We start from the raw sequence: 16,176 nt of genomic DNA, 5'->3' as shown, positions 1-16,176 counted from the left end.
GGATTTGGGTTTAATATCACAGGATTCATTTCCTTGTTCTTTGGTGCCATGTAATTCCATCTTAGTCTAATGTCATCATCATCATCATGAGTCGGGGTCGATCCACTGCTGGCTGGACGAAGGCCTCCTTTAGCTCTCTTCGCCCTTCTCTGCCCAGAAATACAGTGCACATGGCAGATTTTAGGGCGTCCCTATGGGCGTTTAGTGCCCCTTGGGTAGGTACTACTGTATGACGGCATTTGTCCAACGGCTGTCTACTCGCCGAGCAACATGTCCAGCCTATTGCCATTTCATCTGCTTAGCGACCTCTATACAGTATTTGACCATGTCCGATCCTAAAAGGATCATATGGGCCACCACAGAGTAGAGGTTTGTACTAACCGATGTGTTTTTTTTTTACGAGAAATGTATGTTAACCAACAACTCCAACACAAATTGAAAAACAATGTACAGTAAAAACAAAACAATGAATCGGTTGGTTGATGGTGTGCGTGTGGATGGGGAGCCATACTAAATACCTGGCAGCCGATGAGCGCGTATGCGTACGTATCCGCGAACCGAATCATTGCTTTGTTTTTACTTTACCTATATTGTACTTGCCAGACCCAGGATTCGAACCTAGAACCCACGACATTATAAGCCGCTAGGCTATCGTGGACGTCATAATTTAATACGGTATAATAATATAACAAAACAAATTCGCACACTTTAATATTTTCGGAAAATTATCGAGCGCTCCGGTATATAAACTTTTCTATTTCGAGCACTGATCAAAACAATTGATCTTCACGCTATATGGTATGTTTATAGTTATGACTGGGGTGATTGTGTTATCATGTGAACAATCGTCCCAAATTTCAGTTCTTTATTTCGAACGCCATCTACGAGTCCAATCTTAAAAGCCTATATTCAAAATATGAGTAAGTAGCTACTTGGTAAAAACATATTTAATTTACTACAGCGAAAGCACTCAAAAACTTATATTTTTATCAAACTTTTGAGCGTATCGCGTACCCAAATCACTTGACAACCTATTGTGGAATATTAAAAGTAATGAAAAACAAAATTTAACTTGTACAACTCACTTAAGGTGCGTACACGGTAGAGCGAAGCGGTAGTAAAAATTTTATGAGGCGTCTAATATAAAAACAAAAACCAAATAACCGGGTCCACATTTCGGTTCTTGTCTATTTAATGGAAGCCAGCGGCAAACATTTTTTTTCAAAATAGCCGATATACCGCATTATTTGTTAGGTTAGATCAGTGGTCGGCCACATGTGGCTCTATGGCCCCTTGGGTGTGGCTCTGCTACAAATGATCACGTACGGGCTAAAACAGTGAAAGCTGATATAACAGTCAAAATGTCTTCGAATATGACCAACCAGCAAGTCGAAGATCTTAAATTGGTTTCAGCTTTATCAATAGCAGTTAACGAGTCTTGTGACATAAATGATACAGCACAAGTTTCACGTTTTGTACGATTTAGTTCATCTACCTACAGGTCCTAAAGAAGAAGTTTCACAGCACAAGTTTAGTAGTCTGCTTTGAAAGACCCGGAGAAGGAAGACATGATGATTTTTAATACTCGTACCTGGAATAGTATTCTTGACTCATGTGATCAGTTGAAAAAACTAGCATTTGCTGTTCTTTCCGTTTCCGGTTCTACATATTCATGCGAACAATCTTTTTCAAGCATGAACCTTTTCAAGAGTAAATTGAGAAGTCGTCTTATTAGTATTGGTGAGAATCAGAAATCGTGCCTAAAATTAAAAACAACAACATACAAACCTGACTTACCCAAACTTTTCAAGGAGATGCAAGGCCATTGTTCACATTAAGTGTTTGTCAGTCATTGTCATGATTTAATTTTATTACCTTACTTACAATTAAATTTTTATCAATAAATATGATCATTATTAAGAATGATATTTCGCCAACAGTGTACCTATACAGTAAGTTTAAGAAATTTGGCTCTCAAAAGAAATCTCAATCGTTGTACTGTTGATATTTGGCTCTATTGACTAATGAGTTTGCCGACCACTGGGTTAAGTTATCATTCTTGAATTCATAAATTTTGCCGAAATCGGCTATGATAATTGCCGCTGTTCCCGCCTGGCTTTCAGTAAACAGACATGTACCCACATTTTAATACAATAATGTGAGAAATGACGTTTCTGTGCGTCAGTATTGCTCCAAAATAACACTTATATCCAGTGACGTCCCGTGGGGGTAGGCAGATTGAGCGTCGCTTGGGAGCAGCAGTTACTCGAAGGGCGGCAAATCGAGGAGAATCATTAGGTTTACCTCTATTTATAGAAATAGGTAAGTACATAAACTTAGTAATGGCGGAAATATCTTTCCATTAAAAAAAATCAGCTCAATAGTTGGAAACAAAATGTATTGCTTATTGCAACATGCTTAAAAGGTTTACCAGGACTGTAATTTTAATATCGGTTTCGCGATGTCTAGTTTACTTCCACTGTCTTTGGACGTCACGTCCTTGATGACCAGCATTGACACGTGCAGATTTGCGAATTATATTTTGAATGATAGGTAGGTATCTACAAATCCAAATCTTTTTGCCAGTCACTCGCGAGTTTTGAAAGTTGTCAAGTGTATTTTTAAATATATGTATTTGAAACCGTGGACTCGTAATATTTTAAATTAGATTTAGTGGTATATATTTTGTTGGTATCTAATTCATCCATTGAACACATTTCTTAGTTATTGGAGTGGTGAAAGTATGAAACAAAATACTGTATAAAAAATGGGGTGGCATTTTGTCTAGGGACGTTACTGCTTATTAATATCACTCTTAGGCGAAAACCCACTTAACGCAGTGAGTGGGGAACTTTGGCGCGTAAATCATCGAAAATACAACATAATCAAATACGCCAGAGCACACTGGATTTGACGACGCATTGTGCCCACCCGCCCCATGATTCACCGTTGTTTGGCTTCTCAGCGGGACGAATTAACGAAAATACAACGTAGCCCATTCATTGAATACGGCTAGCAAAATCACGCTTCTGGAAGCGTCGTCGATAGACGGGCAAGTAGGCATTATTTAATAACAGTAAATTCATTGTTTAGTTGCTGCGTGTCCGATGTTTTGCTGGTAGAATGATTTCATCGTGAATATTAATTACAAGCCCCGAGAAATTTAATAATATTTTTATTGCTTTGATATGAGAGACGCTGATAATAATAATTATTTTGTGCTTCTTGTGCCCCTTATTACATAGGTGAAGGATAATGCGCGGGTGGGAGGGGGCCTACTTCGTAGTGAGCGCACCGAGCGCCGCTTTGGTGGGCTTTATGCCTTAGACTTAAAGCAATTCTATGAACAATGCGGTGCCTTATCTACAATAATAAATCCTTAAAACACGTCTTATTTTCTTTTGAAACGGGGTCAGAGTGAGAGAAATATGAATATCGTTGAGAATAGGGTTTTGAAATGAATCTTTTTGAAGTATGCTATGGGCGATCAGACAAAAAAGTGCACATTTTCAGGTCATACTTATTGGTTTTTTTTGAATTAAGAATACATAATATATAATATATATTACAGATGGCAGTGGTTAGTTTTTTTTTTAAATTCATTAAACTTTGCCTAAACCAACCCATAATCGATAAAAAATATACAAAATATCTAAAATGATGTATGCTTTAACGGTATAATTTTAGATATTTTATAGATAAACGAATATTGTTTCACTATTATCTACTATGGCTTGGATTAGGCAGGGTATAATTTTATTTTAAAAACTAACAAACATTATCTTTATATTTTAGTCTTAGTTCAATGAAAATTAATATATAATTAATATATTACTGACAAATGTTAGTGTGTACTATTTATGTCGATTCGTAACAGCCTACCTCCAGCCCTCGCCACTGATTGGAGCATAAGAATTTTTAATTCCTGCTTACTGGCTGGTTGTAATAATTACATAAGATTAGTTATCGGTTCATGATAGTTTTCAACAGTAGGTGCGACGAAATTTCTCATTCATCGCCTAGACTCACCAATCGGAGACTGACAGTCGAAGTGTGCGCACGTCGATTTATTTTGTCATGGTGTCGAATGAAAATATTCTTAAATCGTATAAAGATGACTAAAAAATTCAATGACAATGAATATACTATTATTATTAGTAATATAACAATAAACATAACATTAAATGGACGCATGTTGGACTTTTATGACAAATTATATTTCGTTCGGCACGCGTCATTTGCACAATCCACGCATCGCCTGGCCACAATCTTTTTAGACCATGCCTCAACTGAAGTATAGCCTTAATGTTCACTATTTATGTCGGATCGTAACAACTTACCCCCACCCTTCGCAACTGTAATCATATTATATACATCCGTATAATTTGGTCACTTCGCTTCACTCTGAGCGCAAATAAAACTTTTTATAAACACTCCTCTCTTTCTCACTTAATATCGTGTTTTAACGATGTTTTAAAAATTCGGTTTTAAAAGTTTTTCGAAGAAAAGTTTCACAACATAAGTTTATAATATTATAATATTCACCAGAGTTAGGTGGGAACTACTCACCTGTATAAAATTCACAAGTAGGTACACAATTATAATAAGGTAAATATTGAAACTCCAGTAGAGAATATTCTCTTACAAAGCCGTGGATTACTGGTTCGAACTCTACGTCTGGCAAATTCGCAATAGCATTCATAGTCTGTATAGATCCGAATCATGGAACAAAATATCAGAGCGTTGGAGCGGATCTCCCAGCAGAAGCACGGAGCACTGGAGCAATGGGATTTTACCCGGAGCAGTAGCGGAGCCCGAGCACCGAAAACTTGTAGTGCCCCACTGCTCCGGATGTTTTTTTATTATTAAATTTTCGTCCTAAAATCCAATGAAAATAGTATATTTTGACACTTTGCAACACTGGAATTATTTGAAATATGGCAACACTGCCGAGTGATAAATAACCTCACTTTTTTGACAGAAGAGGCAAATAATGAGAGACGATTTGCTGCCGGTTTGTTTAATAGAATTAATAATGACAGTGACGATTATTTTAAAACTACTTTTTTAAACATCAGCTGTATACATACGAGTATAATACTTCTAATTAAAACTCTTTCCCGGAGCGGAGCAGACCCTGAAGCGGAGCCGGAGCAAGTATTAGGTCTCGGAGCAGAGCTGGAGCGGAGCAACTCAAAAAAGGGTTCGCTCCAACGCTCTGCCAAATATAGGTTAATGCCAAGACGTCCTAATCGTGTTTTATGTTTAGGGGCCGTCCATATATGACGTCACACTCTAGAGGGGGAGGGAGTCTGATATAATGATTTGTGACGAAAGGGGCAGGGATTTAAGGATAAATATATTCTTTAAATTCAACGTTTTTAGAGGAAGATGTCCAAAATGTGACGTCACATAGTAGGTACTAATTTGATAACCCTTTATATCAGTGGCAAAGAGTGGAGGTAGGCTGTTAATATCCGACATAAATAGTGCACACCACACTCTGTCAGTCAAACGTACCTAGGTATTTGTTATCATTGAACTAAGACTACAATGTATTAATAGTGTCTGTTAGTTTTTAAAATTCAATTAAACACTGCCTAATCCAAGCCATAGTAGATAATATAGTCAAAAAATATTTGCGTACCTACCTATCTATAAAATATCTAAAATTATGCAATTAAACCATAGATGCAATATTATTTTGTACCAATTTTCAAAATTTTAGGTGTAAAAACTATAATTTAACAAAGCATCTCAGTGTCATCTATTTATTTCAGGTGCAAGTTTTCGGAAAATATAATGGAAAATTTCTATAGAAAAAAAAATGATTCGAATCTTGGATAATAATAAAAACTTTAATTTCGGTAATATTATTCTCAGTTGTTTATTTTTATTATAATACTGTTTATATTAATATATTGATTGACAATATAATTAAACCGTTTTATTATTTCAATTACTTAGTTTATTTTGTAGTGAAATATAATAATATGCATTTATCAATATATTGTTTTCACACATTGTCTGTTGTGTTGTTATTTCGACAATAGATGTCAGTAAATTAAATTAAATTAAACAATTAGTATTAGGTATAATATTGTGTAAATTGAAAAGTCCTCGTGTTAGGTAACTGTGTAATTATATTTATTCATTGAATAATAAAATTGAGTTGGTGAGGATTAATAGTGTATAGCAGTGGCGAAGACTCCATACTAGGCGATTATTTAAAGGAAAAATATTTTTTAATTGCACATTGACATATTTATATAGTTAATCACTTCATTATTTTATGTTATATAAAAATAATTTATTTTGCCAACGAGAGATGTCGTATATGTAGGAATGTATTACAGTATTACACAGTTTACAAAACAACTGCAAAGGTATTCCGTAAATAAATAATAAACGCCGCGACGTCTCGACGTAAATAAATTTCCGATTATGTGTGAAATAATTCTGAATTTTTTTCGTATGGACTTTACGTCTCGTAACCGCAGCAAGTCTGCTGATTTGTACGAAATAAGGTAAGCTCCTATCGCAGAGCCTAAAAAATTCGCGCGTAATAATTTTGTCACGACTGCGCACTTTGTCCAAAATCATTAATAATTAGATAATTAAAAAAATAATTTCAACGGCGTTTAATCGAATATTAATAAATAAGTAAGTATAGATTGTTTTTATAAATACAAATAAATTTTATCTAATGATTTTTGATGAGTATACATGTTTTGAAAAATACGTAATTTAAACACATCGCTCATTTTTATGTCGAGTTTTTGAAGTTTCATTGAATTAGTGTGTCGTTGTCATTTACTAGTGTGTGTCTATTCGTTAGTAGTAAATATCGTACTATTCTCGTAAGTATACCTGACAAGTGTGCTCTTTTTATCAGATCTCTACAGCCTACCTCTTTCCAAAAGTCACCCTTCGCCACTGGTGTATAGGTATTGGAATAAATCGTTTTCAAAGTTAAATAATATTATAGGATTTTTAATTCTAGCTATATTCTATAATATAGGAATCACGCACACTCTAGTGTACGCCAACCGCGGTCTTGGTAAGTTGCTCCTGGGACACTCTCAGCGGAACTTTAAAGGGTGACTTAGACGCCACGGTATACGCCTGCATAACGGGTTTAGATACGTGGCGGATTGTGGAGGTGTAGTTACTACCTAATAGTTTCCTCCAAACCAACCGCCCCACACTACACTCGGTCTTAATCGAGCGTATCAATAAGGGACACTACGATTGATGTGAAGCATCACCAGTTGTTTACTTCATATGCAGAAGCCCGAAACTGAGGTCGCCACGCACTCAAGTGTGCTTTGACTTTACAGAGACTTTCTAATAAAAGTGCCCATAGGAGAGCTGCGCACGGAGAATTAACAAAAATAAATAATTCTAATTATTAATTTCAATGTAATATGTAAAAACCAGCGCTTGAAATGGAAAAGCTTACGAAGCGGGGCACTCGACAGTTTTCTAAAGATATTTGTCAAATTGTATAATATTGTGTATTTCATACAAATAAGTGTTAGATTTTCTTATGGCCTATCTAGCTCAGGCGGTCAAATTATTTTTTCCACGAGACGAAGCGATAATTTTACCGATTTCACGAACAGGAACGGCGCTCCGGTGAGCTCCGGTCTATTTCGAGCCCTGGTAAAAACAAATCTAAAACAATATGGACATACTTAAATATGCGAAAAGATCTCCACGTACCTATGCAATAACGCCGTATTTTTTTTAAGTATTAAGTACTTATAGTAAAGTTGGCCTTTATGGCGATCAGCTCGGACGGCCAGATGGGCCCAACAGATGGTTGGACCGACTTGAATATCTTTACTCTTTCGTAGGTGATGGCCCCCACAAAGGGGTGGGGGCTGACAGGGCTCCAGCCTGGGGGGGCTATTTTACTTAAAGATTATTAGATAACATTATAAAATATGTGATTATGTGATGCAATTTTTGATAATTGTTTGTCAATATTCGAAAACTTCATAACTCAACTGGATTTATTGAAAAATACATAATATAATCGCTAAAAATACACTGAATACCCTAAATTTTGACTGGAACACCATTTGAAAAACGTTTCTGTCGAGCGTCACACTGCTTTTAATTCTAGCAGTAGGTAGTGGGCCCGACAAAGATCCTGGGCTGGAGGCCCGCTTCAGGATGTGGGGGCCATGCCGTAGGTACTAGGTAGACATCGTTTTCCAGTGATTCTACAAAATTAATATTTGTTTATAATCTCTTCTTGACCGTTCCCTCATAGCTGTGAACCGTTGCCGCCTTCTGAGCGACCATGACTCTCCACTCCTCTCAGGGCAGAGTGGAGGCTGCCCCAAGTAAATTCATTCACTCGGTCGCTCCAGCATTTCCTCTACTTTGCATTCCCTGCAGACTACCCAAAACCACCAGTCTCTCCGTGTTATCCGCGCCGACTAATATATCCAAAAAACTGCAGAATACGTCTCAGATAATAGTATTACGATACATTGTCGAGAGCCATTATTATTTTTTTTTAATTATTAATAACCATGTCCTTGCTTTTTCGTACAAGGTGGTTGTTAGTAATTTTGAACAATCACAAACACCCAGGCTTTGAGAAAAACACATAAATGTTTTTGTCATGACCGGGAATCGAACCCAGAACTCTCGGGTGGAAGGCCCACTGCACCACGAGAGCCGCCGAGCCATTATTATTAATTTAAGATGTTCACAATATGACATTTAGAAACAAGAAATATTATTAAAACAGTATTATATAAAAGTTATTAAACAGTAGATAAGTGTAAATGAGGAGTCTAATTCCAAAAAGCGATAAGTCCACATTTGGTCAAAATCGAGAAAAAAATACGCACGTATTCTTTGTATAATTTTACACAATATGTATTGATCTATAAATTCCAAAATGCGACATAACCCTACAAAAAAAAATATTTTAAGTCTCGATTTATTACAAAAAGCGCCAAGTCCGTGTTGTTTCATAATATTTAAAGCTTGGTTGATTTCGCGCGTGTTTAAGTCAAGTCAAGCAATAAGGGAACGTTAAATATTGAAAAGGGCGTCTCCCACGCTGTAGCATCTGGTAAACTCATAACAGTGCCACGGAAATATGTGCCTTATGCGGAATAAATTTAAAAGTGAGGTACAAATAGCGCTACGTCCAATTTTATTTTGACTATATTTATTACATTTAAGAGTTTATCGGCTGAAACAAATGGCCATTTGGTTCTAATTTCGACAAACACTACAACGGAAAAAAATAATCTCATGTTAATACAAATAATTGAAGCTTGAAACATAAAAACGTTGTTTCCCGAAAATATTGAATTGTGGACTTGTCGCTTTTTGTAATTAGGCGCCTCAAATTAAAAAAATATATAAATAAGTTAGATAATACACATAAGTACCTACACCGAATGAGCTAAGCAAACCCTATTTTAAGAATTTATAAAACAATGGCCACCTATAATACTCATCCTCACGCAGATGGAATATGTCAATATCCGAAGTGATTTGGTTAGTCAGAGTTATTGCACTCTCAATTATTGGCATTACCAATGGCAGGTTAGTTCTGCGCCTTGGGAGAGCAAACAACTGATGCTGCCGATGTATAAGATAGTTATCAGGGGGACACAATATGTCTTGATAAATCTTTCCATGATGATCTGCCAAATAATGTAAATTTTGGTGGAAATCAGAAAACGTTTTAAAAATCTACAGTATTCTAATTAAAACCCTTTTTATATACAGCAAGAGACATATTTGAATCCTGACATGTATAAATAGGTATTTTGTGATTCAAAACTGCTCAACATTCATAATTACATATTACTTGTACTTATTTAATACTCAGCTTATAAAATGAAGACATACCTTTGGCAGGGTTGAATCTCTCCTTCAGATAGTTTACCATGCGCACTGTTATGGTGTCCCTACGTCTGGGTCTCTGGTTTGAATCCTGTCAAAATAAAACAAATAAATGTTAGTATCGTATTACAATTATAGTCATAATTATTTAGAATAATATATATCGTCGGCTTAATTCTAACATATCGTAAGTCAGTTTAACCTCAGTGTTCAGGAGGCAGTTAAAACTAAATATTTCAACTTACAAAATCAACTGCAAATACTTTTTTTGTTGTAGGATAATCTTTCAGTATTCTGAATTAAACAAAATATTTAACAATTTTACAACGCTTTTCTTAGCTCGTATTCTTATTTGTCCGGTACAAATCTTGCAATCGATTTTTAACTAACTACCCGACTAGCTATACATTTGAAACTTTTAGAATATATCAGAACACGATGCCAATGTGTTTTTTTAATACTTTTAGCCATCTTTAAGTAGAATTGAATTCATTTTCAGTTAATTCTGTTTTGTATAAAAAGTAATTTCGACACCATTATTGGTTGCTAGGGAGGGGTCTGGGGTCTTAGCAACTAAATTATTAATAATATATACGTGCGTTACTATGGAAATCAATATGACATTTCAGTATTATTTCTATCAAGTACATTTTTTTCGATCGTTTAAGGGCGGACGTGCTCAGCGTGGGTCAAAATGGAGCTTTTTTTTCTATTTTCAAAGCATGATCCTGGACATACCTTAAACGTTGTAGATAATGTATTTGTACAATTTTGAAGCTTTATTATCTTTTATATTTATTTTAAACATTTGATGACTGCATAAAGTATTTTTATTGCATAAAATAGTATTCTTTTAAACCTCTCGCTCTAATGTTTTAGAATATAGTCATATTTCGGTACATAACTGTGCAGTGGTGTTAAGATTTTTTACATTTATTAATTTTTAAACGCATTTATAAAATCATTAGTATAATTTATGACGAGATAATTTTAGTAAAATATTTACGATAAAAATTATATTGATAATCTCTGTGATCCCAAATTTGCAAAAATTAGGCATTGTATTATTCAAAAATGGGCAAGATTAACACATTTGAAGATAATTCTAAAGATACTCATTATAAGCTATGTCTTTGACCATTCAAGTGTGATAAACATCCTACGAATAATGATTGCTCTATAATAATTAATAACCTAAGAATAAGGTAGTGCTTTTTGAAATACGCCATTTCTTTTGGCATCCCCCAGTGGTTAAGCTACAACATACGGCTGTAGCCATAAATTGACAAACTCAAATTGAAGTAGTGAGTAATATCTTGTTAACGCGCGTGTTTGAACATGTACTTAACCAGAGAAAAAATCTTTTTTTTAAACGGTACATGTTCAAACACGCGCGTTAACATCATTTTACTCCCTCAAACAAACGCTCCATTTTGACCTACGCTGAGCATGTCTCCCCTTAAGCTAGTCAAGTTAAGTTTATATGATTCAATAAAAAAATTAAAAACGTTGTATATGAAAAGTTCTTTTTATCTTGTAATTATTTAAATTATAATGTGTCTACAGGACTTACATGTTATTAAAATTATCAAGCGTATGAGTTACGTGTTATTATCAAGTCAAACGCAGCTAACTCACTGACATTATAGCTTGCAAACTTATGACATACGTGATTTTCAACTGGCTGTCGAGACACTACCATAGATAATATACGACACTACTGAGATACGTTATGTTAGTTTACAATGTTTACATGATTCTATCACCCTTCCACTTGCATATTTGGATATTAAACGAATGAAATAGATGCGTTATCATATTACATGTAAATCGAAATCACCAAAACATGAAATCTGAATAAAAATGACTTACGATATGTTAGAATTAAGCCGACGATATATATTTTGACTATTATCTATCTATATTATAGTTAGGTTTACGCGCAGGGTTTAATTTAATTTTAAAACTAACTAAACTACCTGCAATCTGAGGTCTTAATTCAATGAAAGTATGACTGACAAAGTTTAGTATGGACTATTTAGGTCGAATCTTAACAGCCTACCTCCACCCCTCGCCACTGGGAGAGACTGGTAGTTTTGGGTGGAGTTCAGGGGAAGAGCGTCGGCTGACTGGAGAGACCAAGTGATAGAACTGACTGAGGGCAGCATCATTATCTCTGCCCTGACAGAAGCAGAGGATCGAGAGGGTCGTAAAGTCATAGTCGCTCAATAGCTGATGATAGAATTCAACGGTGGTCATTATCATTAGCCATGAGTAAACGACCAAGAAGAAGAGAATAATAATATGTAATAATAAGATTCGATCCTTTTACGAATTTACATTTTATAACGTTTATATAAAATCACTGCTGTGGGGGTAGGCAGATTAGGCGTTGCTTGGGGGCGGCAGTTACTCGAAAGGCGGAAAATCGAAGGGAACCATTAGATATACCTATATATAAATAGGTACCTAAACTTAGTAATATAGTTAGTAATAAAATAAACACTGACAACGAATACTATTAACTCTAACTTATATCTATAACCAATCAATACAATTATGTAGCTAAAAACTTTTTCTTCTTTCGGCCATGTCCGATCCTAATAGGATCATATGGGCCTCCACAGAGTAGAGGTTTGTATTGACAGATTTTGTTTTTTACGAGAAATGGATGTCAGCCACTTGTTCAACCTATTAGGTCCATTCCCTGACACACACAAATTGAAAAACAATATGTGTACTTGCCAGACCCAGGATTCGAACCTGGTACCCACGGCTTTATAGTCCGGCTATACCTCAGCTGAGGCATGGTCTAAAAAGATCGTGACTAGGCGATGCGCGGATTGCGGGTCGCGGGTGCAAATGACGCAAGCAGAACGAAATATAAGTTGTCATAAAAATTCAACATGCGTCCCTTTTATGTTATGTTTATTATTATATTCATAATAATAATAGTATATTCATTGACATGTTTTCTTTTTTAAGTACATACGTAAAGTTTTTTAGTCATTTTTACACGATTTAAGAATATTTTCATCCGACGCCATGACAAAACGAATCGACGTGCAGAGACCTCGACTATCGCTCTCCGATCAATGGCAACGCGGCCGTAATTTCGTTCCACATACAGTTGAAAATTATTTTTCGTTTCACTTATGTACGCTCTTAAGCCGCGCGGCCACCGTGGGTGTAAAACTCCATTACTTACCTATTATTATTATGTTTTGACGATTTATTATAATATGCCTACCGAGTGTATTATTATATTAATAAGATAGGGTGGTTTTTACTAACACTTTAAATATTCATAATGTGTTTGTTATATTTTTTATTGTGACCCTTGACTTGATATGTAGGTAATGGAGTTTTTAGATACTTTATTGTATTGATTTATTATATAAGTTAGAGGTAAAAGACAATTATTCGTTGTCAGTGTTTATTTACCTTTTGGTGAGTGTACACAGTGCCTGAAGATGACGAAAGGCGAAACCCGGGTCGCAAAAAAATACTCAAATGGAATAGTACAAAACTTAATTCCATTAGAATTTAAAAGGTATATTATCAATAAAATGTTTCAAATTGCAGGCTTTGTATTTTTTCCACCATGTGCTTTCTGTAGGCAGCACATTCACCTTAACATAATAATATTATGAACGATAATATTGTAATTGCCTTGTATCGCCTTCAAACTGTTTGCTAAAATAATCCGTGTAATACAAGCTTTTACTGTCAATTATGTTCAATCATTGACCGGATTATGGCTTGTTTTGTTTTTTGTTGTCAATATTTGAGTGGTCTTAAAAATAATAACTGACTGGTTTTATAAGGTAGCGATTTACTATTGACATATACAAAATAACTCCACGTTCAGGGATTAGGCCAGAACCGGCTTCTGGCGGTCTTATAGCACTGGCGTTAATAAGTACCAGCTACTGGTACAAGTAAATGCCATCTCTACTTCAATAAACAATATTGCGAGTCCACGGTTTCAGATAAATTTAAAAATACACCTGACAACTTTCAAAGCTATCGAGTGACTGGCAAAAATATTCAGATAAATTAATTAGGTATATATAATCCTACCTATTATTCAAATATAAATCGCAAATCTGCACGTGTCATTGCTGGTCATCAATGACGTTACGTCCAAGGACAACTGATGTAAACTAGATATCGCAAACCCGATAAATAAATTACAGTCCAGTTATAACTTTTATGTTAATTTTTGTTTCCGACCAGTGAGGTGAATTTTCAATGGAAAGATATTTCCGTTATTACTAAGTTTAGGTAGTATCTATGTATATATATTATATACCTAATGATTCTTCTTGATTTGCCGCCCTTCAAGTAACTGCCGCCCTAGTAACTGTAACCCCACGGGACGTCACTGAGGGACCGTAACCATGGCAACCAAATAAACAATAAATCCGTCATAATATTCAATTGTTTTCTCAAAAAACGAGTCTGCAATAGCAAATAGTCTACTGAATGTAGGCTACATAAATACTTTTATATTTCTGTAAGCCAAAAGTATTTCGCTATATACCTAATATATATATATATATATATATATATATATATAATCAACTCTTCTCGTTGTTTGTTGATCGTGTAAGAAGTTAGAGGAGGTGTTGATCCACCTTTAAAGCCATTTATCTTCGTTGGAATAGAATACGTCTGCGCGAATTGACAACATCGCTTCAATAGTTTCCTAGGTTGCCAGTTTGGCACTAACTCCAGTCGATGTACTCGTCATAAAAATATGCTCAAATTGTTCTAGAAACGGCCATTTTTCTAACAAAGGTTGCCATTTTGTTGCTCTATTTATATTCTCAAAGCTGAACTAAAGTTGGTCCAGAAATGAATATATTTATAATGTATCTGGTAAGAAGGTTACCATTTTGTGGCTCTATTTATATTCTCACAAAACCAAACTAAAGATGATCCAGAAATGAATATATTTATTATTTATTTGGTAGGAAGGTTGCCATTTTGTGGCTCCATTTATATTCTCACAAAACCAAACTAAAGATGATCCAGAATGGAATGTGTGTGTAGTAGGTAGACAACAACAAAATACATTGGTAACTAGACACTTTGATTGCGACGACTGAAGGAATGCAGTAATAATAATATGAACTTCGCTAATCAGAAATTGATGGTACCTACCTAATTGTTAAGTAGTGGAAGGCGATTTGAAAAAAATACATGCGTGACTAATCTTTAGTTGATATTGCAATAAATGCCGATGTGTTAATTTGTAGGTGTGTATATCATGAATCAATATGCGCAAATTATGATCCACCATAAATAGTGCACACTAAATTCTGTTAAACAAATTGTTTTAAATGTGAATAAGGTAGATTGATATTGGTGGACAGTAGCGAAGGGTGGAGGTAGGCTGTTAATATCCGCCATAAATAGCGCATATTAATGTTTCCTAAACAAATTGTTAGTTATAGTGTAGCGAAGGTTGAAGGTAGGCTGTTAAAATCCACCATAAATAGTGCACACCAGTAGCGATGGGTGAAGGTAGGCTGTCAAAATCCACCATAAACAGTGCACACTAAATTCTGTTAAACAAATTGTTCTAAATATAAATAGGGTCGACTGATATGGGTTGACGCCAGTAGCGAGGAGTGGAGGTAGGCTGTTAATATCTGCCATAAATAGCGCACATTAATTTTTACTAAACTAATTGTTAGTTGTAGTGTAGCGAAGGTTGGAGATAGGCTGTTAAAACCCACCATAAATAGTGCACACCAGTATCGATGGGTGGAGGTAGGCTGTCCAAATCCACCACAAACATTGCACACTAAATTCTCTTAAGCTAATTGTTCTAAATATAAATAGGGTCGACTGATACGGGTTGACACCAGTAGCGAGGAGTGGAGATAGGCTGTTAATATCCACCATAAATAGCGCAAAATAAGTTTTGTTAAACCATTTGTTCTAAATATGAATACGGTAGACTGATATGGGTTGACACCATTAGCGAAGGGTGGAGGTAGGCTGTTAATACCCGCCATAAATAGCGCACATTATTTTTCCTAAACCAATTGTTAGTTGTAGTGTAGCGAAGGTTGAAGGTAGGCTGTTAAAATCCACCATAAATAGTGCACACCAGTAGCGATGGGTGGAGGTAGGCTGTCAAAATCCATCATAAATAGCACACATTAAATTTTGTTAAATCAACATTTGCTCTAAATATGAATACGGTAAACTGACATGGGTTGACACCATTAGCGAAGGGTGGAGGTAGGCTGATGAAATACACCATAAATAGTGCACACC

At 35.3% G+C, this 16,176-nt stretch overlaps 1 protein-coding gene across 1 annotated transcript in view; it reads right to left on the bottom strand.

The window, feature by feature from the left end:
* LOC147076334 (A-type potassium channel modulatory protein KCNIP1-like) overlaps nucleotides 1-16,176 on the bottom strand; it is a 209,191-nt gene that overhangs the window by 165,100 nt on the left and 27,915 nt on the right. Inside the window, exon 2 of the mRNA XM_085941730.1 lies at nucleotides 9,889-9,973. Coding sequence (XP_085797856.1) covers nucleotides 9,889-9,973 — 85 coding nt within the window. The remainder of the gene's footprint in view (nucleotides 1-9,888; nucleotides 9,974-16,176) is intronic.

The sequence above is a fragment of the Rhyacophila brunnea genome, unplaced genomic scaffold (assembly GCF_057557595.1).
Source record: "Rhyacophila brunnea isolate RB1 unplaced genomic scaffold, BYU_Rbru_1.0 scaffold_13, whole genome shotgun sequence".
Lineage (NCBI taxonomy): Eukaryota > Metazoa > Arthropoda > Insecta > Trichoptera > Rhyacophilidae > Rhyacophila > Rhyacophila brunnea.
The sequence above is the reverse complement of the archived record's forward strand: the minus strand, read 5'-3'. Positions and strand labels throughout refer to the sequence as shown.